General features: G+C 48.6%; 1 protein-coding gene and 2 pseudogenes across 1 annotated transcript in view; all 3 read right to left on the bottom strand.

Moving 5' to 3' along the window:
* The window catches only part of LOC144174886 (dynein heavy chain, cytoplasmic-like), a 408,801-nt gene that overhangs the window by 185,337 nt on the left and 199,956 nt on the right, over positions 1-23,508 (bottom strand). Inside the window, exons 34-39 of the mRNA XM_077703850.1 lie at positions 22,335-22,547; positions 21,779-21,931; positions 18,229-18,314; positions 12,333-12,912; positions 9,932-10,099; positions 9,614-9,850 (exon numbers count right to left, since the gene is read on the bottom strand). Coding sequence (XP_077559976.1) covers positions 9,614-9,850; positions 9,932-10,099; positions 12,333-12,912; positions 18,229-18,314; positions 21,779-21,931; positions 22,335-22,547 — 1,437 coding nt within the window. The remainder of the gene's footprint in view (positions 1-9,613; positions 9,851-9,931; positions 10,100-12,332; positions 12,913-18,228; positions 18,315-21,778; positions 21,932-22,334; positions 22,548-23,508) is intronic.
* LOC144173882 (uncharacterized) lies at positions 397-1,422 on the bottom strand (annotated as a pseudogene).
* On the bottom strand, positions 1,422-2,650 carry LOC144173876 (uncharacterized; annotated as a pseudogene).

The following is a 23,508-nucleotide window of genomic DNA, read 5'->3' as shown; positions in this document are numbered from 1 at the left end:
CTACTTTAATCCACTCCAGCAACTCAGCTACCTTCCTTGTATTTCGTGGTGCTGTACTGCTAACAGATGCTTCCTTTTTGCCGCTGCTGATACAGAGTTGCTGGGGTGCCATAGCCAACGATAAAATCGACGCCACTGCATCATTTGCGAGCGCGCAACTCTGACATTCAGTAGTACTTCCCCTTCAAGCTCCAAAAAGTACCCTTTCGCGCAACCGCACTCTCAGAGAAATACTGACTGCAAAGTAGCATCATTTTCCGCTAGGGATGGCTGCAGGGCATGCATTGATTCGTTTAGGATTGCAGGGAACGTCAAAATAATGCCATTCAGGGTTCGTACAGAATATTTGAAAATTCAAGGACTTTTCAAGGATTTCAAGGATGAAAATGGGCAAAATTCAAGGAGTGTTAGCAAAATTTTATTTGCTTACAAGACTTATGAAAGCAGCGCAGTTTTCGCATGGATTTCTTTTTCCACAGAAGCTATCTCCAGCTCCTTTTCTTTAGCAGTTCAATGGAAGCTGTTTGCCTTGACTAAGTAGGTGAGGTCGTTTTTCGCTTCAGCTTCTTCCGAAAAACGGTCCGCGGATTCCAGCAGGCACTTGAGAGTTTTTTTTAAAGCTTTGACTTCCTTTCTTGCATCTTATCGAGCTCTTGCTCGAGCTCTTTTCTCTTTGAAGTTGCCTGCCGTGACAGTGCTTGTTTCTTCTGCTCGTCTAGGTATGCAGCATACCTATGCCGGGCTTGGCGCGCTGACGCCTTCAACTCTTTTGAAATTGGAACGTTCAGCAGGCCGCCATGGATTTTCACAGTTTCGCAGATAACTCGTTGAGAAATATATGACAGCTCTGCCAAATTCTCGACCACAACCTGCTTGTTGACGCTGAAGCCTCTTTCCACTGAGGCCTGCCCATGGCTCAGGAGGAGAAGTTTCAGCACAGCCCATAACTGCGAGAAAGAAGCATCGTGCTTCAGCAGCCGCACAAAAAGACTGTCAAGACGTTCATGATCTTTTTCATAGTTTTGTAGTTCATGCCGTTTTTCTAGGCAAAACTTAATGTACTGTGTGCGCACAATGTCTCGTTTGTGCTCAGAGAGAAGCTTGTTGTCGATTAGGTAGTTAAGCACAATTTTTAGCTTCCCAGGGCACGTGTCTGTCTTGGACATCTGTGGGGTCGAAACATGACAACCCCCGAATGACAGGGTACCTCAGAGGACTTCTCTCCATGACTTTCAGGATCATGTTCACGAGGAACTTCCGGCACTCGTACCTGAACTCAAGAATACACTTGGCGCTCGCTTTACTGCTTTTCAAAATATTCTCAGCTGCACGTCCAACATCCACCTTTTCAAGTTCTGTGTAAACGGCAGCATCTTCAACATCAATTTGCAGCAGCTTCTTGATGCTAGTGGCTTCTGTCATTACAGAGCACTTTACGAACCAGCCAGCCCGTTGCATGCATTCCAGTTTTGTAGGCATTATGCACTGTGTGAAGTCCACACGATTCAATATCCAAACACTGAACTTGAAAGTCATTTTTCATGTGCTGCTGGAACTTGTGGAAAAGACTCCAGTTGACATTGGGGCCATCCATGGAAAGCTGCACAATTTTGCTCATCGGAAAGGACGCCAGCGCTTCCGTCAAATTCTTCATGAGGTCGTCCGCTGTGCTGTGGCCCATGAATGCTGATGTCACATACCTTGTTGTCACTTCAGAATTGTTCCACAGTCTCACGTGAACATCAAGTTGTTTCTTTTGCAGGTATTCGTTCAACGTTTCATCAAAAAGGACAACAAAATGGTCAGATTTCTCGATCATGTCCAAGACTTAAGCGAGAAATGGGCGCAGACCATGGCACGCGACGTACGCGCATTTTTTTTTCCGAACGAGTGAAGCTTCTCGCGATATCGCTATCCGGAAACATCTTTCGGAACAGCTCGGAAACTGATCCACTGGAGCTGTATGAGTAGTGTGAAGACAACTTTCATCGTCCACAAAATTTCGGCTTCAATCACGGAGTCATGCCTTCTGCAGTCTTCGTCAAGGGTCACAGCTCGAGAGGATGTTTCCGTGTTTTCCCGCTGAGAAGTCGTTTCTGTGACGTTTGCCGCTTGCAAAAAACTCGTGACGGAAGAGCAGCCCTCACCTGCCGCAACTTTGGATCGGTGCTTTTCTGATGGATCTTCAACGCCGACTCCCCCATTGTTGCAATGTCGACCGACCTCTGACATACTGCGCACTTCGCTCGATAAGGGTCGCTTGTCTCTGGCCTCACCCAGTGATGATATTCGCTGTGCTCCAGCCACGCAGACTGAAACTTGCACTTTCCGCCTGGCATCTTGTCAAAGTAAAGTTGGAGGCATTGCACACAGCACAAATGCGAACTTTCGCTGAGAAATGACGCGCGAGACCGACGCACGGACTGAGTACCGACCGACCGTTGATATAACTTACGTTGGATTGGATTGGATTTCTGGCTCGCATTTGTTGCCAGACGACGCAGGCGCTGCCGGTTTCGAAACCGAAACTTGCTGCTATTGCTCTTCTGCCAAAGCTACTTGTTTTCGCGGTCATTCCTCAGTAAACGCGTTTTTGAAGTCAGTGCGACTTACGGAAATACATCGTTCATTTGCTTTATTGAAACAAAGTCCACTAAATTTTCAAGGATTACAAGGAGCTCATTTATATTTAAGGAGTTTCAAGGGCCCTTGAATTAATGTTATCAAATTCAAGGATATTCAAGGATTTCAAGGGCCTGTGCGAACCCTGTGTTTTTTTGCCAGTCGTGACAGTACGTACTCAAGAAGGCATTTGCACCCCATTTTTTTGTTGCGCAAGCACTTGTGTGAGTGCTTAACGGCAACCGCGGCACAATATTCCCTTTGGTTTGGTGTTTTATAACTTCTTTTGATTGTTACCGACTCAAAACACTGCCCATAACACTGGGGCGAGCGCAAAGGCTTTTGCACACTTTTCATCAAATTACCATCTTCCCCACCAGTCGACGAAACCAGCCAAGCCGCAGCAACCAGAGCTCTTCGATGTAAGGGATAGGGAAACTTTAAAATTCGCAGAATTCGCCACGTGCTTCTTGGTGGTGTTCATGGAGGCACCGAAAAACAGCCGTGTGATGAAGCGTATCTTGGCAAATTTTTTTTTTATTTGTCACATGCAATAAATACGGACCGTGCTTTGCTCTTTGCACTTTTACCTGTCAAATTTTGGCGCAACACTACTGTTTTTTTAGAAACTATTTCGCTTTTTATTTGTCACATGCAATAAATACGGACCGTGCTTTGCTCTTTGCACTTTTACCTGTCAAATTTTGGCGCAACACTACTGTTTTTTAGAAACTATTTCGCCTCCCGGTAGCATTTTTCCCGGCCGAAGGAAAGAAAAAAAAATTAAAGAACATTTGCCATTTTCATTCGGGTTTTATTTATTTAATTATTTATTAATTTATTTTTACAGCAGGCCACTATTTAGCTTCAGGCAGGAGGGGCAACAATACACAAACACACACACACACACAAAAAAAAAAAAGCAACACGAGACTAGCATCGTTTCCGACAAAGCAGGAAGCACATATCAGAATACGTCACAGTACATCCTTTCCATAAACAATATATCGCGCTTGCCTAGTGGAGTCGGTTTCTGAGGCGAGCGACACAAGGGCGTCAATCGTACCAATGGGGTCATGGTATCAAGCGACCATCATGATGAGTGCCCACGCTAACGCGGATTAGCCTGCGCATATCGAAATTCAACACGAATGGTCAGGTCAGCTGCTGGTCACTAAGCTGAGCAAAATGAGCCAAGTGCCTGGCGCTGCACGTTCGAAGTTATTTAATTGCGGTCAGATATGCGGCAGCGACACTTCTCGCAGCCGACAGCGCATTTTACGAGTGGCGTGCCGCGCCCTCCCGTTTGACTTTGGCGCCGTGGTATGCGGCAGCAGCGGTGACCAGGAAGCAGACAACGCGCCTCCGTTGCTATAGCCAGAGTTACTTGATATAGGAGTTGCAAAGCTCCCCATAGGCCCCATGCATCATAAAGTGGCCCTACGATTGGTCCACTGCTCTGGATCTCGTTTTACAGTGGCGCCATCTTTTGGTGACAAAAAAAAAACTATATACAACTTGCTTTGCCGCTCGACGACCTGGGCGAAAAAGGGTATTTGAGTGCTTACGTAAATTTGTTATGCCAAAGGAGCCCAATGTGCTCAACTATGCAAGTGTTTTATATACAGTTGAACCCCTTTATAAGAAACACGTACCGGGGAGCAGTTTCTGTCTCTTATAAGCAGGGAACTCTGTTTTCACAAACTGATCAGACCCTAGTTCAATGTGGGCACCGTATGACTAAAACAAGCTCAAAAGAACGCTACAGCATGTTGCAACAAAAGATTCATTCTAATTTATGTTTGGTCCCCGAATTAATGAAACAGTTCTGATTCTTTGCTTCATGACTGTACTTAACTGTTTTTTACAACAGATTCTACAAGCTTTTTTTCCTTTCCTTGTTTGTGGAAGATGAATCGTAGATGTTGAGTTCACAAGCCTGATGAATAGCCAGAGCGCACAGCTTCTTCCACTGCGTGCTCAGGCTATTCATTAAGCTTGCAGGATTCAACATCTGCGATGCTTCTCGATTGGGAGCTACGCGAGTGGGAGAGCCTGCATGTGCGATTGCGCTCCATCCAATGGATGGCAGTAAGCTTCAACCACTTCTGTAAGTTGCATTTCCATTGGCAGGGCTTCTCATCGTCATTTCATAGCTGACTGAACACCTGTGCATTTGCTGAAGTTATAATAAATAGCGACTGCAGGCGTCTGTCGTCCACCTGTGTTTTCACAATGCAAGCAACTGCAATTAGTGACTGGTGGCACTGCATCCGAAGTTAAAATGTCTGTTAGAAGCGAGATTATTGATTAAAGTTCTTCAAGGATGACTTGTCCCTTATACAGGGTTCGTACGAGCTTCAAAAGCAAAAATTCAAGGGTTTTCAAGGACCAGAAAACACATTTTCAAGGCCGCCGTCTAATGTTTTATCTGCGATTATTTACAACTTTTTCAACACAGTGCGAAATTTCGTTATTGCCCAATACCCAAGCACATTAGTGCACATTTAGATAGGCGCTAACGGGTTCGTGAATGCTCCCCCAGTTTTATTTTTTATTTGACAGCTGGCATTTAGAGGTCTTTCTTTTTTCTTGGTGTTTTGCTGAGGCTGTTTGATTTCAAAACTTCATAATGTTGCCTGCATCTTCTGCTTTGTCAGCAAGAATATGAGCTGAAATTAAATCAGCAAGTGTTGCTGCAAGGCAGGAATAACTATGTACACGTCCACCATTTGCACGTAAAAGCAAACGCAGATGGAGCGTATGAGGCACAGCAAACATGCAATGAGCTGCCGTCCACAGACTAAATAGAACATGCAAGATAGAGAAGAGAAGCCGGCCTTCACTGGATTGTATCATGACATGGATTCTATTGAGGAATGCTGTTCCCAATGTTGCCTCGTAATAATGACAATCCACCAAACTCGTAATTTCATGCAATACACTGAAACTTGATTGTTACAATGTTTCTTTACATTTTTAACACCTAAAATCCACGACAAACACTTTAAATTCTTGTGAAAAGATAGGGCCATTGGTTCTCTCCAGAAAAATCAAGGGTTTTCAAGGACCCTTTAAAAATTCCAGGACTTTCCAGGCCTTGAAATTGACACTTCTAAATTCAAGGGTTTTCAAGGTTTTCAAGGACCTGTGCGAACCCTGCTTATAACCAATCTTCTACATCCGATGTCTCTTATAAAAGAGGTCAATTTAACGGGAAAGATAGGGCAGCCAACCATGTGGGTGAATAGTGTCTCTTATAACGAGGTTCAACTGTACATACGAAGCAAAAGTAGTAAAAAGAAATGCGACCATGGGGCCAACCATCGCTTGCGCATTGTCGTCTGCTGCACGTCCTCTTCGGTCTTCTGGCGGCAAATAAATAAACAAGTGGCTTCAATGGCTTTATAAAGCCATTTGATCGCTTGATCGGTAGCCGCTTGATCGGCTACTAGATTGGTTTTGGCATACAATGAGCTGTAGGCCAAACGATAACTGCAAATTTAGTACTTCAGTTCGGACCTATGTTGTGCCGGAGTGGCTGCACAAGCTCGAGGCAGATGCGCGGACACAGAAACAATCGCAACCTAAAAATTGGAGTTAAGATATCAATTAATAACTTACGAAAGCACAAAAATGAAGAATTATGCACTTTAAAACAAAATTTAACGTTAAATTGTCAGTTTGAATAATTGGTTTGTTTTTTGGATAGTGCATGTGGCGGCCCCAGTGGCGCCACGGTACGCACGGTCTAAAGCAGGGGGGGTCCAGGTGCGGGCCGTCTTTTGAGACAGAGTTTCGAAACTGCCTACATCTAAGAGCTCTGGCTATAGCAACGGGCACATGCGCAGAGAGCACTGGGGGTGAAATGAAGTGCGAAAAACCGCTCCCGGTGATAACGCATCTCGCTGACCACACGGCCGCATTCTTTCACGCATTTTTTTTTTACTACTCTTGGTTTGAATGCGTATAAAACATTGCCATGGTTGAGCGCTCCCGGTGATAACGCATCTCGCTGACCACACGGCCGCATTCTTTCGCACATTTTTTTTTTACTACTCTCGGTTTGAATGCGTATAAAACATTGCCATGGTTGAGCCCATTGGGCTTCTTCAGCACAACAAATTTACATAAGCACCCAAATACCATTTTTCGTCCAAGTTGTCGAGCGGCGAACGACGTATAGTTTATTTTGTAAACAACAGACGGCGCCAATGGACCAATCGTAGGGCCACTTTTTGATGCATGGCGCCTACGGGGAGTTTCGCAACTCCTATATCAAGTAACTCTGGCGGCAAGCAGACATCGAGCAGACGACCGCTAACGGAAGCTGCCGAGAAGGCCCGACAAGAAGCCGCAAAGATCCAAACACCTCCGAGTGGCTGGCACTCGGGAAGCTTCTTTTCTTTGCCGCTGGAGGACGCTGCAGTCAACGGTCTCAGAGGCGTCAGTTTGGCGACTTTATTAAAACGATGAGTACACGTTTGTTTTGCAAGCTGTGTCCTCACCTAATAGAATATCTTAAAACCGTGGCTCGATCCCAGCCACGAAAGACTAACCAAAAAATGCAAGAAATATTATAAAACGTTAAATTTCTCGCTGTGGTGGAGTAATACGGGCAGAAGTGACGTAATCTAGGCGAGTACTAAAGACAGAGCGATATCAGTGTGTCAAGGGGGAACGTGGCTTACAAAATCAACTTTATTTCTTTGTGGATTTTTATGAAAATTGGCCCAGCAACTGAAAATCCTTCCGTGATAACACCATAAAAATTTCAAAGTAATATTGTGATAACTTTTTTATTTATTAAATTTTCTTTGTTACACTTGTACCGAGCTTGAGCGACTTATAGAACATGACAGAAAACTTGTTCGGAGTGCTTCGCATTCCCAAATGAATGGACAAGGTCGTGACAGTTTTTATTTTTTTTTACAGCACAATGTTTTTAGTTTTCATTTATTTAGAGGTTAATGTGCAACAGGCATGTCGACTGTGAACAACTACAGTGGAATCTCGGTCATACGAATCTCAAGGGGCGGCAAAAATATTCGTATCACCCGAAAATTCGTATCATCAGAAAACGAGAAAAAATGGAAATGTGCTGCGCATGCGCGACAGGCGGCGGCAATATGGCGTCGGCTCTTGCCGCGAAGAGGTGCGGGTAGCTTCAGCAACCGCTTCTAACCTTTTGTTAAAACGGAGCTCAATGTGTAAATTAAATTGCTCATGCGGGAAAGGAGCTGACAGTATGGGAGAAGCACTATAAAATGTCATCTACGCCAAATATCCACCGCGGAGGTGGCCCAGCCAGCTGCTGCTAGCGCTCCGAAATTGCCGCAATCACAATGAGGCGCGCGTCTCCCTATTGGCGCAAGTCGTGAGGCTCCTCCCAATGCAGTTAGCGGTAACCGAAGCAGAGGCTGGCGCCTGGGTGCCGGGCTGAATCGTCAGCGCGGGCGTCAAAAGAACGCACGCTCATCGCCGACGCGACGCGCGCACTCAAGCCTGAACCGCATGCCATTCGGGCGCGTCGGCGTTTGCGCGCGCGTTCTTTTGATGCCCGCGTCGACGATATCGCCCCCACGTCAGATTTTACCTCGCTCGTAAAATGACGCGCGACGCGCGCGGCAGTGGGAGGAGCCTGTCGACTTGCGCCAACGGGGAGGCACGCTCTTCATAGCGGCAGTTTGAAAGCGCTCCGGACAGCCCGCTGGCTTCGCCGGAGATGTTTAGGCTTACCACGGTGGCGGATATTTGATAGGCGCTTTCCCTAGCCGCGCGGACGATGCTTTACAGTGTCGTTTTCGGATTCATCAGCTCCCTTACTTCATAAGCAACTTCTTTTGTTCTTTAAAGAGCGGTCAGAAGCGGTCGGTCGAGCCACCCGCCCTACTTCGCGGCCGTTGACGCCGCCATGTTGCCGCGGCTTACCGCGCCGCGCGCCGCATGCGGGTGGTATTCGCGGTGGCGTCAGAGCGCCTGTGGCGTGCGCGGCGCGTTTTCGTGAGCAGAAAATGCTCCATGCAGTTCACGCTTAATGATTTTGTGCCTGCGTGCGACCAAGGCCACACGGCCGCACAAACACTCCCGCCTCCCGTCCACGCCGCAGTCATCTGCTCGCGGCTCGCGTGTTCGTATCACCCGCACCGGGTGATAAATGCGAACGGATCATCCGAATTTTTTTACGTTGCGTACAATGCATTTTGGCCGGGGAATTTTGAAAATTCGTACCACAACGAAATTCGTATCAACCGAATTCGTATCACCGAGATTCCACTGTATTTGAATAAAAAAATCACAAAAAACAAATCTGGAAAACCAAGGCGTCACAACCTGAACTGTTCATCAAGGAATGTAATCCAAGAAACGGAATCAAAATAGACCCGCTGAGCAAAGCAGTGAAAATAAACTCAAACCGCACACTACGCAGTTGAGGCGGCCACCATCTTGCGATCGCTCGGCCGATCTAACGATATCAAAATGGTTATGCCCGGTGGCACTGTTCCAGAGATACAGAGCTCCGAAAATTGCCGTTTTTTAACCCTTTTGCGCTGATAGTTTGTCACCGCGCCTGACAAAACTATTTTTTTATGCCACTTTGCGACGCTTTTCAGCAAAACTTTGCAGACGCACAGAATAGGAAACAGAAGCCGAATATGTGGCTTTCAAAAAAACTATGTTTTGGTCATTTTTCCCAAGTTGAAAGCCGCGTCCCCCCTTAACTGAATGTTATCATTCAAGTGTTACGGCCAAACAAAACTAGAGGCCCCACTACAATCGCCCAGTCATATTTCGTGGTGTTGGCTTAAGCCGGCGGCCGCTAACTGCACAAACAAGGTTCTGTGACATCACTGGAAAATCCCCAGAAAGTAAGCTGGTGTGTTGCCACTGGTTCCTCCGTTTTTCTAAATATCTGCATTATTTGTTCAAAGTTTGCAATAAAATTGGCATCATTGTTATCGAGACGGGGGGAAGCCGTCCCAGCACGCACCTCCATGTCCGGCAGGGAGCGGAGGGCCGAAAAGAGGGTCATGGTCTTGCCCGAGCCCGGGGGTCCGCAAAGCACGAGGGGCCGGTGCTCGGCCAGCCAAGTGTAGAGCAGGGCCTCATGGCGCACCGTGTCCACAGTGGGCACCACCACATCGGGGGCGGCCACCTTGTGGGTCTCCACCTCCACCTGGGGCACCTTGCTCTGCCATGGCACCCACTCGCCCGTTGACAGGGACACCTGCATTGGGCACTCTCTCGCTCAAGAGCCAGCCGCAACTTGAGCCAATTCCTGTTTGGAAGCTCGAAAGGAAGTTCTCACCTCATAGTCTATGATGGGCAGACCCATGTTGGCTGGCAGGGGAAGTGTGGCGACACTGCGGATGAAGTCGCCCAGCTCCGAGCGCACCTTTAGCCGACCGTCACCGGCAAATGACCACAGCAGGGCGTACACCAAGCACTTGGAAATGTACCTCTCGAGCTGGTCTTGCTGCAAGGGCCACAAGGGGGCACATCCCGTCATCCTCATGCCTTGCCCCCACCCTTTGCTTCCCACCCGTAACGCTAATATTACAGCACACTACAAAAAGAATGACAAGAGCCTCGCACTAGTCCGCAAACACCCCTCAGTTTGATGCTGTTTCATGTAGCGACTGGACTTTCACAAAATGGACAATGAATAAGCAAGACTGCCTGCATATTTCATATTCGGCAGCAAAATTCTTTTTGAATTTAGGCAGGATAAGCAGTTAAAGGAGCCATGAAGAGAAAACAAAAGTTTGTTTTATTCGAAAGATTAGGTGTTTCATAGTACCCCAAGCGCTTTCCCGGAAGCAAATGATGCTTTATTCACTGAGAAATAAGGCAATTTAAGCCCAAATTTTAAATCTCCCGCTAAAATTGAACATTCCGCGACGTGTACAATGGCGTCATAGAGCCGGTCCATGAAACAGATACTTAGTATGTCGACTCCATATAGCACCCACACGCGGGAGTCGATCGAGACGGCGGCCATTTTAAAAATACTAGTAAAACCTACTGCACCCGCAGCCCTAGTCATGGAATCGCCTGATCCGGAGAACAAAACTCTCGCCGAGGAGCTCGGGCTTGCATTTAACAACCTCACACCACTTGAACGCTCAATGCTTCTAAGTGCACGAGCGGCAAGAGTTGTGGGATACGCGGTGGACGGGAAAGCGACCATTCCGCGATAGCCACAACAGACGAACGCCCAGCCGTCGGCACCGCTGCCTCGTCAGCCCCGTCGCGACGGACGAATATAGACTGGTACGTATGTGCCGTATTTTGATTACGGTTAATAATAGTTCAATTTCAGTAGCAGTATCACTTATGCCAGTTGGCCGGTGTCGTGTATGGGAAGCCGTTCGCGCGAGCTCTCTGCTTCGACCAGAAAGATACAAGCGTCAATGCGCGGTGTTTACGGCATTTTTTTCCCCAAGGTCAGAGCGATTTGACGAAGTCGGCGACGAGCGCCAGCATGTCCCAGGAGTGAGCTAACGTAAGGGTCCCGCCGTAATCACTTCCTCGGAAATGAAGCAAGCACACTCGTACTTCCTTTAGCTCTCTTTCTCCTCCGTTTGCAAAGTTCACAAAACGTAGCCACTTGCTTCGCCGAGGTTCGTCGTTGGGCAGCACATGAAAGGAGATCTCCTCACCGGCGGGGATGTCGCACTCCCTCGACGATTTGCCCGTACTACATGGGCATTTCAAAACGCAGCAACGAAATTTCATTGTAAAGTACTCGAACAAACTGAAGTTTTCAGTGGTTGTAAACTGGAAACGAGCTCGTAACGACAGCAGCAAGCCAACACCATTCGAAACTTACGCGACGACTGGCACTATCTCGTCGCTTCTTGCTGTTCCTTACTCCCCTCGTTTCTATTTTTACCTTTGCTGGTTGGCGATATGACGGCCAACCTCCTTTCAAGGGGTTAAGATACCAAGCAAGGTCGCGGCTGTACGTGCTGGAACGGTTCGTTGGCCCCTAAGAGCCTCGAACCCGAAAATTCGTCTGCGCGACGGTGGCGATGGCGAGATGTAGAGTTCGGCCGGCGGTAGTTTCGTACGCATTGGCGCACACGCTTGCGTGTTCGTTCGGAACTTCAACCGTTTACTCCACGGTTCTTTGTCATAAAAAGAATGTGCAGTATGTTTCACGGGCATTTAGCTCGCTATGCAAACTGTAAGCCCTGCCTAACATGCGCTTGCTTTTGCCGGCCTCCGCCAATCGCAGAGCATTCTCAAGTGACATCACAGGTTCTGTTGCGGAAAATGAGCTGGTGGGTCACATGGTCATTTTCTTTTTTCCTAATTATGTAGCTTATTTGAGCGAAGTTTGCGTTATAAGTGGTGTCGTTATGGTTCTAACGAGGCAATCTTTCGAATGAACCAAACTTGTGTTTTCTCTTCATGGCTCCTTTAAGATTTATTTCCCAAAGCTCACTTTTGTCCAAATAAAATGGAAGCGAGACTGCCCTCCCGAGCCACTGTCAACGTAAATCTGTCACGTGGGTTGAATCGAGCTAGAATCTAACTCAGACTCTCAAAATCGGGACAAAGCCGACCCAAACTACTCCTATGGGTGCCAAAGCGCCCAAACCGATACACAGCAGCCCCTCTACCCCGTGCTGCACCACTCTTCCCACATGCATGCGAATGTGATCCACCCACCACTGAGGAGCCCGAAAATGTGTGCCACCTACGTTCATGGAAAAGTCCGGGTGCGTGTGGTTGTAGCCGAGCACGTTGTGCACGGCCTGGTTGAGCATGGAGAAGAGGGAGCCGAGGGCCCGGAAGCGAGTGAAGTCCATGACGTGCTCCTGGCGCGCGGCCCACTCGAGCGCGCGCACCACGAGGCCCTCACTGCCGAAGTAGGGCTGCAGGATGAGGGCCACATCACACTGGGTCTGCAGGGTGGGCGACAGGATGTCGTCCTTGCTGGCCGCCTCCTTCTTGCTGCCGCCCTCCTCGGCCTCCTCGAGCGGGATGTTGCGCAGCCGCAGCAGGAAGTGCTCAAACACCATCTCCATGCTGAGCACATCCTCACTGAACCAGATCATGCCGCACCGCGACACCGTGGCCAGCGTGGCAAAGCGCAGGTCCTGCACCTCAAACATCACCCGCACGTTAGGTGGCAGGCTCAGCCGCTCGCCGTTGGGCAGCGTCAGCAGCTTGTTGTCGTCCAGCACACTGTTCAGGTTCTCCACCCACTCGGGGTCCACGTCGCCGTCAAAGATGATCCACTGGCGCTTGTTGATCTCGCCACGCACGTTGTCGATGATCCTGGGCGGACAAAGACACTGTCGGGCACGGTTTCGACAGTCTTGCCAAGCCGGTGCTGGAGAAGTTTTAATACACGTTCTAGTAGCACGCTTTGCTGGCAAAGCCCATACATACAAGCGGCAATCACTCAGTTGGCGAACGGTCTGCAGTATGGCAAATACAGTGGAATCTCGATGACACGATTCTGGGTAATACGAATTTCGTGATGATACGAATTTCTGAAAACTCCCGGCGAAATTGGATTGTTTACTATGGGAAAAATTTCGGCCGTCACAAACAGACATGCGCGGACCCGCCAGCCCAGCGGATGATACGAACGAGCCGGCGATGTGCCTGACTGCCAAGCGAGCAAGTCACGGCAACATACGGGCTCTCTCTCTCACCTCTGTCACCCTATCTCTACGAACGGCCGGGCTATTGTTTTCTGCTTGCGAAAAGCGTGCTGCACACACCACAGGCATGCCCACGCAACCGCGGTACCACCCGCACGCTGCGCACGGCGCGGCTGGCGGCGGCAACATGGCGGAGGCTTCAGCCGCGAAGTGGTGCAGGGCGCTCGGGCGACCGCTTCTAGCTGCACTTTAAGGGGGGACACGGGTCTTTGGGACCAAAAATTGGCGAAAAAATCGATTTTTTAAAAGTGGCATTTTTGGAATCCTCAAGTCTTTCTGCCAAGTCTGCTAAGTTTCAAACCTCGGGAACTAGTATTTCACTTGCAAAAACAATTCAAAACATTTGCGCGAGCCCAATGCGCGCAAAAGCGAACGCTAAAACGGTACTTTTGTCACGGCGCGCAGCCGTTTTCCCCCTGGAGCGACAGGCGCCATCGCGGTGTCATTTGAAAGAGTGCTCTTCCCGCTTCAATCTCCCGCCACTGCTGTACCGCTTCGCCCACCCGGTGAAGAGAAAATCAGCATTGAAAAAAAGTAAAACTCGAGGCCTGACTGGACGTTGGGCGCACGTGATGCCACGGCGCGATTGGATTGGCCGAGTGCGGCGCGGGCCGTCTGCTTCGCGCGCGGGCGCATCGGTTGCCCGGAAGTGTCGCCGCCATCTCTCTTGTGTGCAAACAGCAGCGAAAACGCAAAGCGATGCCTGGTTCGGCGAAAAAACATCATACGCGGAAGAAGTATGGCAAGAAAAGGAAGAAGTCCCAAGTGAACAACTTCAAGAAGCGTTCCGCATCAGTGGAAACTGAAGAGATAGCACGCGACCCTGAGCGTAATGCTGGAGCCAACGGAGCCGCCGATGTGCCTGACAGCCAGATAGGCCTAGCAGCCCCGACGGGTCCGCCGGGACCGAGCCAGCGCGTTCGACTAGATACAGCGATGCTGCAGCAGTCTGAAGTGCGCGAGAAAAAAGTGAAAGCTGAAAAGCGCCTACATGACCTTGCGTCAAGACCAGCAATGAAGAGAAAGATGGATTGCTTTGCTTCTGAAAGCCTCGACGTTGCGACCGGCCCCGTTGACGATACAAACTTCGTCATTGCGAGCTTGAACTCGTTGAACGGCTTGATGAACGGTGTAAAGTGTAAAACGTGCGGCGGGAACGTTAGCGTCTCCACTGGTGAACGCTAATACGGCCTTGCAGTGAAATTGTGCCTTGAATGCGCGAACTGCGAAGTCGTGTCATCGACGTGGAGTTCTCCACGTGTTGAAGGGGAACAGAAGGTGAACCCCTTCGTAGTGAACGTACTGGCTGCACGCGCGATGCAGTCGAGCGGAAATTGTCAAACGGCACTAAACGACGTCTTTGCCGAGATGAACATTTCCCATCGTGGGCTGCATACGAAGACGTGGCAGCACTACGTAAAAACAAAGCTGACCCCTGCTGCTACTCGTGCAGCCGACAGTGTCACGACTGAGTCCGCGCAGTCCGTTCGTGAACTTTACCGCGAGCTAAACATCGACAATTTGAGAAACATCGCTGTTTCGTATGACGGTTCATGGATGACTCGCGGACACACATCCCACATCGGCGTCGGGACCGTGATCGAACTTTTTACGAGGCTCGTGCTGTACTACGTGGTCCTGAGCAGCTGAATCGGCTCGAAAGCGAGCAGCGGCTGAAAATGTCCAGCGAGCGGTGAAAAAGCGGCACACCAATGCTGGAAAGCAAACAGACTACATCCCTGGAGGCTACTAACTCTCAATCATTATAAATATGAGCATACTAATTGCTGTTGTCAATTAAATCTCATGTAGTTTTTCTTTTGCTATTTCCTCAAAACACAAATTTTGGACTCCACTCAGTTTTAAGGCCTCAATATCTCTGCATGTATGGCAGGTAGAGCTATAATTTTTTTTGCACCAGGAAGCTAAATATGCGTACTGTGCACTAATGGGAGCAGATTTATGAAAAAGAGCTTTAATAATTACTTATTTTGCATTTTATCCTCCACCACTAATGGCCACCATCTCAACACCGATTTTCATTTTCAATGAGCTGTAAAACTGCTACTAAAGCCAAGTTGAGAAAAGTGCTCCCATTAGTTCATTGCTTATGCATTTGACTAACCAATCATGTGTTCAACAGGGGTGGAAGCAGGGTCTATCTTTTTTAGCAGGCACGGGAGCAGCAAAAGTCTTATTTTGGAGCAGCTTTGGAGCAGCAAAAATCACATTTTGGAGCAGGTTTGGAGCAGTTTAGGGGCTACTTCGGAGCACTTTTGGAGCACACTGACGGCTTTAAATAATGCGGCTGAGCGCACTTTTAAGCAACTAATCCAAAAACTGCATGAAAAATAGAACTGGCCAGAATTATTTAGCAGGGGCGCAATAAATCAGATAGGAGCTGTCACCTTGATATTACCCTTTACTCGGGACTGAAACCTGCTTTTTGCCAATTCCTTTAAATGTAGCGACTTTTTGGTTTTTATTTGTATAATAATCAACACTATTTATAAAAACTTTTTTTTTTCAATTTTACATGCACAGGAGGTCCTATGGGACCTCTTTCTGTATATTTTGCCCGTGTTATGTATTTTTTGCAATAATAAACTGACTGATTGATTCACTATGTTACTAACAGTGGCTGCTCTTTTTAATTTTTTGGTAAAGTAGTTTCGAGCTAAAACAATCGTGTGCAGTGCGCCGCCCCGCTGCCGCCGTCGCCGCAACCGCGAAATCAGGCGTCGCGAACGTGCCCTACCCACGAGGCACTCGCCGAGCGCGCAACGTCTCCCATCGATAGGCCCGAACACGAAGACGGGCGCCGTACAATATGATGCCGTATTCCCAGCAAGCTGCCGCCGCCGCGTCGACCGAGAAGGCAGGCATCATAGGCAGGCCACTTCCCCGAGGGGAAGAGTGTGTATTTTTTATTTTTTTTTTTATTTGTAAGTGCGAATGCATGGTTGTTGATTGCGCGATTACGGTGGATATCGTGATCTTAATGAGTAGTCGAGAAATTACACACACGCACACAACTACAAAGAAAGATATTTCACTCGTTATTGCTGGAGGCGCCCAACACCCACAGTCACTGAGCGGAGAGAGGAGGAGAAGAGTAGCGCCCGCCGTTACGGCGAGGGCTACACGAGCGCCCTCACGCGTCGGAATGCGGAGCGCCCGCTACGCGAGCAAGAGCTCTCCCGCCCGAAGTGGAGAGGAGGCGCCCAACACCCGCAGTCACTGAGCGGAGAGAGGAGGAGGAGAGTAGCGCGCGCCCATCTCCCCCCGTTGCTAGGGAAGACGAGGAGCGCGCGCACCCGCAGCTGTTGCTATGCGGACGACGGCGGCGGACGATTCAGGCTCGCTTAAGAAGTGCTTTCGCACTTAAAACTACTGATGCGAAGGATGTGCGAAGGGGTCGTTCGTCTTAATTTGAGCAGCTGCAAATTCCAGAGGCCATGCCTCAAGTTATAACACTAGATAACTGTTCAAAGTGCTTTTACTCATGCTGGTGACAGCCTTCCGGGAAAGCCGCGGCGATAACAACGTTGCGATAAACTCCACGAGGGAACCACGAGTGCACTGAACTGCCATGGCTATGGATGTGGCGTGGATGCGGCTGCGTCTATTATGATAGATAGATAGATAGATATGATAGATATACTGTTGCCGTTCCCTTTTAAACGGGGGATCGACGGGAAATCTGGCGCTCCGGAAAGCCAGCGCTCAGTGTTGCCCGGACGACGACAAGACTCGGCTAAATTCGGCGTTGTATGCTCTCAATGGACAATAATCACGCAAATTGCCGTTTCTGCGCAGCTTGGCGCAGCAGGGCAAACTGGCGCACAATGGCGCAAATGGCTTAGCAGTTCCACCCCTGGTTCAAAACATTTTTTTATGGACCACTTTTTTTTTAATTTAGGCCTTAAAAAATGGCGGCTAATTAGTAATTATCTCTACAACTAATTGACTTTTGCAAAAACTGATTGGATATTTGGAATCAGCACAAAAAACTGTACAAGAGTGCATAGTTTCACCAAAATTGGATAAGAAATAAAAAAAAATAGGTTAAAGACCCACTTCCCCCCTTAAAATGCCACTCAAGGCACATGCGAAGTTGCTGGTGCAATAAAGGAGCTGATAATGAGGGCGAAAACGGTGCTATAAAACATCATCCGCACCGCTAGTGAAAGCGCCCTTAAATATCTGATGGAGTGCTAACATCTCCGGCAGAGCCAGCCGGCTGCCCCGAGCGCTAACTGCCACCATGAGGCACGCACCTCCCCATTGGTGCAAATCGTCAGGCTCCTCCCACTGCTGCGCGCGAGGCAGAAGCTGCGGCGGGCATGGAATCATCGGCGTGGGCGTGAAAATATCGCACGTGCAAGGCGACGGATGCGAATCGCATGCAAAAACGCGCCACGCGGTTCCCGCCTTGACTGTTGAGGCATGTAGCGAGTTTGGGCACCATGAGTGAGAAGACGAGTGCGAAGTTTTACGTGCTCTAGAAAGCACTGCTCGGCGAAATGGAGGTTAAAAAAGCAGAAAAAAGTAATGGATTTCTTCCCGCGAAAGTAAGAAAAGAAATAAACAAAAACTTTTTTTAGGGCTCAATTTTTTTGGTCTGTGTTGGCTTGTACGAATTTTGGATGATACGAATATTTTTCGCGGTCCCGTGAGATTCCTATCATCAAGATTCTACTGAAGCCACATCCTCAACACGCGTTCACCAGCAACAAACGAGCGGTGTCCCACTTTAGTAGCTTCCTAATCATGCTGGTTCCACACACGCCAAGCACTTCCCAGGATAGCAAAGGTCACGGTGCATGCGTGCTTTGTTCACACACAATTTACCTCAAACACCCACTGCACAAATGTTTTCCAGTCATTTGTGCCCAACATGTTTCCTAGAGCTCCCACTCACTTTCTGAGGATGTGTGTGAAGAGGCCATCGGTCCATTCTCGAGTATTAGGGTCCAGCACACCGTAAAGTGCCTCCTTGGATATGGCCTGCAAGACGAAGGAATAAGTAACTGTTAGGAACCATTTTGCAACAACTCAAAAAAGCCGACTGAAGCGGAAGAACATTCTTTTTTCGAGACTACCCACATTTTATGCCATGAGTACACGTTGAAGTCATAACGTCAATGCAGATGCCAAAAGCAGCTACTCAGTACTTTTTTGACAGGTTACACTACCAGCATCTTGATCTCTTTAAAAACAGCATCTTTTCACTTTCAACTTCCCACTGCAGCAAAGCTGGTTGATGCTTCTCAAAAAAAAAAAAAAATAAGAAGAAGATCGTCATTCAAAACCAAGACAAGTCCGTAATCCCCATTCATGTGCAGTGTGCTGTGCTGTGCTTGCCTCAAAATTAACTCTCGTCCATAGAATTTTGCTGGTTGAAAGACCGAATTCTTTAAGCGGCGGGCGTCGTTCTGGAGCAATGCGGTGTTGACATACAAATCCATGGTATTCCTGGGTTGGGGCATCACTTGGAGGGGCAGGAATCGCAGGACATCGCATGGAGAGTGAGTCATGCCAGCTGCACCATGGCGCAAAGTTATGTGCAGAAGAGCAGGGGTGGTGTCGTTCAGCGCGTCGCTTTGTGCCATAGTGCAGCTAACAATTTCCTGCAGTTCCCGCCCCTCCAAGTGATGCCCCAACCCAAGAATACCATGCATTTGTATACCAACACCGTGTCGCTTACAGAATTCAGCCGCGGAAGATAATTACACCGTGGGAGAGTTCTAGCGACCATGCACGATTTTTGGACTTCTGCTTACTGGCTGGACACAGGCCTTATATACCGTATAAACCGGTATATATAGGGTGGTACGACGATAATCTGAACACTAAATTTTTTCCCTGAGCGAACCGCCGCTCTGTTTGCACCTAAACTTCACACGAAGGTCACATTTTGTGGTCTATTTTGTTTGACCCCGGGAACAGCGACGGTACTCACCTGTTTATTCTGAAAATAAATAAAAACGATTTTCGCCTATGGGAAAATGGCGGCTGATTTGGACGTGCGAGGCAGCGCAAGTTGATGTTGGAATGACGGCGCCACCTGGGGTATGCAGAGCGAAACGCACGTTTGGGATTCACGGTAGGAAGAAGCCAAATGGTGCCGCAGACGATCAGAAAATGCACCTAGGAATGAGCTAGCAGACGATCAGAAAACTCGCTTTCACATTTTCTGATCGTCTGCTACACCATTTGGCTCCTTCCTACCGTTAACCCAAATGTGCGTTTCGCTCTGCATACCCCAAGTGGCGCCGTCATTCCAACATCAACTTGCACTGCCTCGCACGTCCGAATTAGCCGCCATTTTCCCATACGCGAAAATCATTTTTATTCATTTTCAGAATACACAAGTGAAGTGAGTACAGTCGTTGTTCCCGGTGGCAAACAAAATAGACCACAAAATGTGACCTCCGTGAGAAGTTTGAGCGCGAACAGAGCGGAAGTTCACTCAGGAAAAAAATATGAAGTGTTCCAATTATCGTCGCACCACCCTGTAGGTAAAGTTTTTTTCCAAAAAAATCCGCTTAAATGTCACCCCTCGTTTTATATAGCGGTCATTGGGAGAACGTAAATTGTTGTCTGGCAACAATGTGCAAGCGTAGTCCGTCCCCACCACTTTTTTTGTCAAGCCTTCTTTATTTGCTTTTCTCTTTTCTCTTGTTTTTCGCCTTTTACTCGTATTGTGTGTGCGTGCGTGCATTTCTGTACGTGTCTGCCCCGAGATGAGCGGCAGAAGTCGACATCAGTTCACCGCTGAAGGCGATTGAGTCGCCGAGCAGAATGGGAATATGGCAGTACAACACCAAACTCGAGAGTTGGAGAAAAATGTGCAGTACTGGCGGAGCCATAAAGCAAACCTGTGCGCGTGCAACCCCCGGAACAGATCGTTCCAGGGACGTCAAGCGGTGCACCCCGTTTTAGAGAACAAAGTGGTGGACTGCGTACGGGAACTTCGCTCACGATCGCTGCCGGTTACAGCGGAGGTCATCCGCGGACCAGCTCCGCGAACTGTACAATGAGTGGATAGCCGGCGACAATGAAAAGACATCTACAGGCCGGCTGCGAAGACCATCCCTCACGACCATGTCAAGCTGGGTGTCTTCCTCTTGGCAGTCGCTGCCCAACGACACGGTTGCACGAGTAGGGTTGCCACCTTCCGGTTTTGGACCGGCCCGACAGGTTTTTTAAACAGCGGGCGGGTGCCGGTCCATACTTCAAACCGGCCGTCATTGGCCGTTTTTTTTTTTGGCCCTCGTGCCGTGATTATGTCTGTTTTGGCGTTTTGTAAACATCAATTCAACAACTAAGACAATAAATATATGTCGACAAGCTAAGACGATAAATATGTGTCGGCAAACACAGAAAATATGCAGGCGAGCAAGCTGCCCGAGATGGAGAGGGACGTAAAAGTTATTTCTCTCTAAGAAAACGCTTCAATAAATGGCACTGTATGTCAAAAACATGGAGTCTTTTTTTTCAACACAAATTAAGTATTCTATATAAAACGGAGCTGCTAGGCATTTCTATTCACTTTTCCCAGTAACCATTTCTTTTGTTAACTTTAGGTTCTTATTCTCACAATGTAATTTGTAAACAAGCATAGTAAGCTTTTGCATGATGCTGTACATAAAACTTTACATAGTTAAAAACCCTTTGTTTTGGCATTTAATATTTTATAAGCAACTACCGAAGGCACCTAAAAACTAGTAGTTTTGAAGCATGCAAAAAAGAATGCCTGAGTGGCAAAAATATAAAAGCCTCGACTTGAAAACTGAACAAGAAGTGTTTTTAAATACCGTCTCCCATATAGCCTAACCGGCCAAGAGCAAGAACTTTGTGCATGCAAAAGCAAGGTTAAACTAAAACGACCACAACAAAGTGTGTCGTCTAGCACAAGGTGGCCATATGTCAGAATCGGCCTAAAAAAAAGTGTACATAAATTTCAAATCGCGCGCCATCAGCCGCAAAGGGTTCGCACAACATCCGACAGACGGCGACGAGTGTACTGGCCAGTAGGAAGCCGCAGTGAAACATGCCATGCCCCTCGCGAGGGGCACGATCAAATGCAGAGCATTTACGGGGGCGCACGACGTTAAGTAGTTTGCGTTACGTTAATGTTGTTGCACTTGTGGCAACTGGTGACGAGAGAGCGCTCGTCAGCAGTAATTTGAATGAGTCAACGATATAAGGCGCGTATATAGCGTCCGATTCTGTGTCGGCTTTGTGGCGCAGTGGTTACAACACAATGTACATAGCGTTCCGCCCGCAGGGTCGAGGGATCGAAACCTGGCGTCGGATAGTATTTTCTTTTTATATAGTAGGGACAACGACGGTGCGGACTACGGACGCCAACGCGGGTGACATCGTGAGTTACTGAAATGCTCTGCATTTAAAAAAAAGATTCCCATAGGAAGGGAAGCAACTGGCTCAGAGAAAGCCCAGCGCACCTTGGGGTCGATGACGTGGGCGACCCCTTCGACGCCTTCCAGGCGCTCGAGAGCCTTGAGCAGCACCTTCCAGGCGGTCGACTTGCCGCTGCCGCTGGGGCCCACCATCATGAGGCCGTGGTTCAGCTGTGAGATCTGGTACAGCTGCAGCACCTGCGCATGGGGGGGACACACTTGCCAAGTCAGGGACACAGGCATGCCAGCTCCAAGGGGAGAATGGCCTCTGGTTTATACTGCACTCGTACCTTGCAATACACTGGGCTCCGTGTTTCGGGATAAATCCGCAATAATCCGAACTACCCTCGCCAGTAAAATCTTTCCCAATCCGGATTTATCCAATAAATGCCAAGTTTTGAGGCTACAGTGGACAAAAACATGGTGGCAGAAGGTCTAAGTTTAGAATGTCCGATAACTTATAGAGCACACTTGCCCTTTGCACTAATGAACAAGTGTGAACAGCCTCTTTCAAGAACACCGTACCCGACAAAAGGAGGTTTCTCATCTCCCCTGTTCTGATAATGTTGAAACTGTGCATTAAAATTTGACACCCACACACCTTCTCCATCCAGGCACCGCCCTGCTCGTCCCCTTCACCGGCCACCAGGAACATCTCCTGGCAGACCTTGAGGATGTGCTCCTTGAGGTTGCGCATCTCGGCACGCGTATACGGCACGCCCGGAAACACATCCGACAGCAGTGAGAACAGCAGCGGGATGTCCTCTGCCACCAGCTTGGGCACCATAGTCTCACACACGCTCTGGATCAGGATCTGCACATCGCCGCACCACCGCGGAGGGAGGGTCAAAAATTGGGTGCACTATCCGCTCAGTTCGCTGCAAATGACACCGATAGATGACGCACCCCTCCTCTTCCCCCCTCCCTGTACGCTCCTTGCCCTCCTGCACCTCTTGCCCCCGACACCCTCTTCCTCCCCCCCGTCCACCTCCCATCCTCACCACCCTTCTCGTGCCCTTCCCCTCTCCTATTTATTCCTCCCTCTGCCTCCACTCTCCCCCCCCCCTCTCTAAAACACCTTGTCCTCCACACCTGTTCCCCTCACCCTTCCCATCCCCTCCTCTTTACACTGGTCTTGCCATCTTCCATTCCCCTTCTCATCTATCCCATTACAAACCTTCACCTCCTCTCCATCCCCCCTCCCCTTTCCATCCATCCAACTCCCCCTTCCCTCTCAATTTCCCTCCCACTGCATTTTTAGCTGCCACCAAGAGTTATGCGATTTACCCAAGGGGCACCAGTGGGCCACCGATGGGTCCCTAACGGTCAGTAATGGTCACACAAAGGACACACAATACCGACAAGATGGCAATGCCAACCAGTCCCTGAATCGCTGGCCGACTCTTCCAATTGCCAGACCACCTTGTCATACTATCCAACCAGAGTTCAATATGTACTAATGCAAAACATACAAAAAGAAAATTACATTCTGGTGAGCTCTTCCATCCAACGTCTTTTGTCAGCCTTTTTTCCATGTTAAGGGGTCGCCCCACGTAGAAGGTGGACCCTTATTTTGGTTTATACAGCAGGTGCATTACAATTTCATCTGACCAAAAATCATGAATGAGAACACTGAAAGAAAACACCAACCTCCAAGTGGAAGAATGAAAAATGAATGAAGATGTCTTAGGTGGAGTCAAAAACATAGGAGCACTGTGGTTTATGCCCCTCTTTGTGAGCGCAATTCTATTTGTAAAAGGCTTGCCTTCTATTCT

The sequence above is a fragment of the Haemaphysalis longicornis genome, unplaced genomic scaffold, assembly GCF_048455015.1.
Source record: "Haemaphysalis longicornis isolate Haplotype H1 unplaced genomic scaffold, Haemaphysalis longicornis Haplotype H1 scaffold_1, whole genome shotgun sequence".
Taxonomy (NCBI): Eukaryota; Metazoa; Arthropoda; class Arachnida; order Ixodida; family Ixodidae; genus Haemaphysalis; species Haemaphysalis longicornis.
This window is presented reverse-complemented; position numbering and strand designations above follow the sequence as displayed.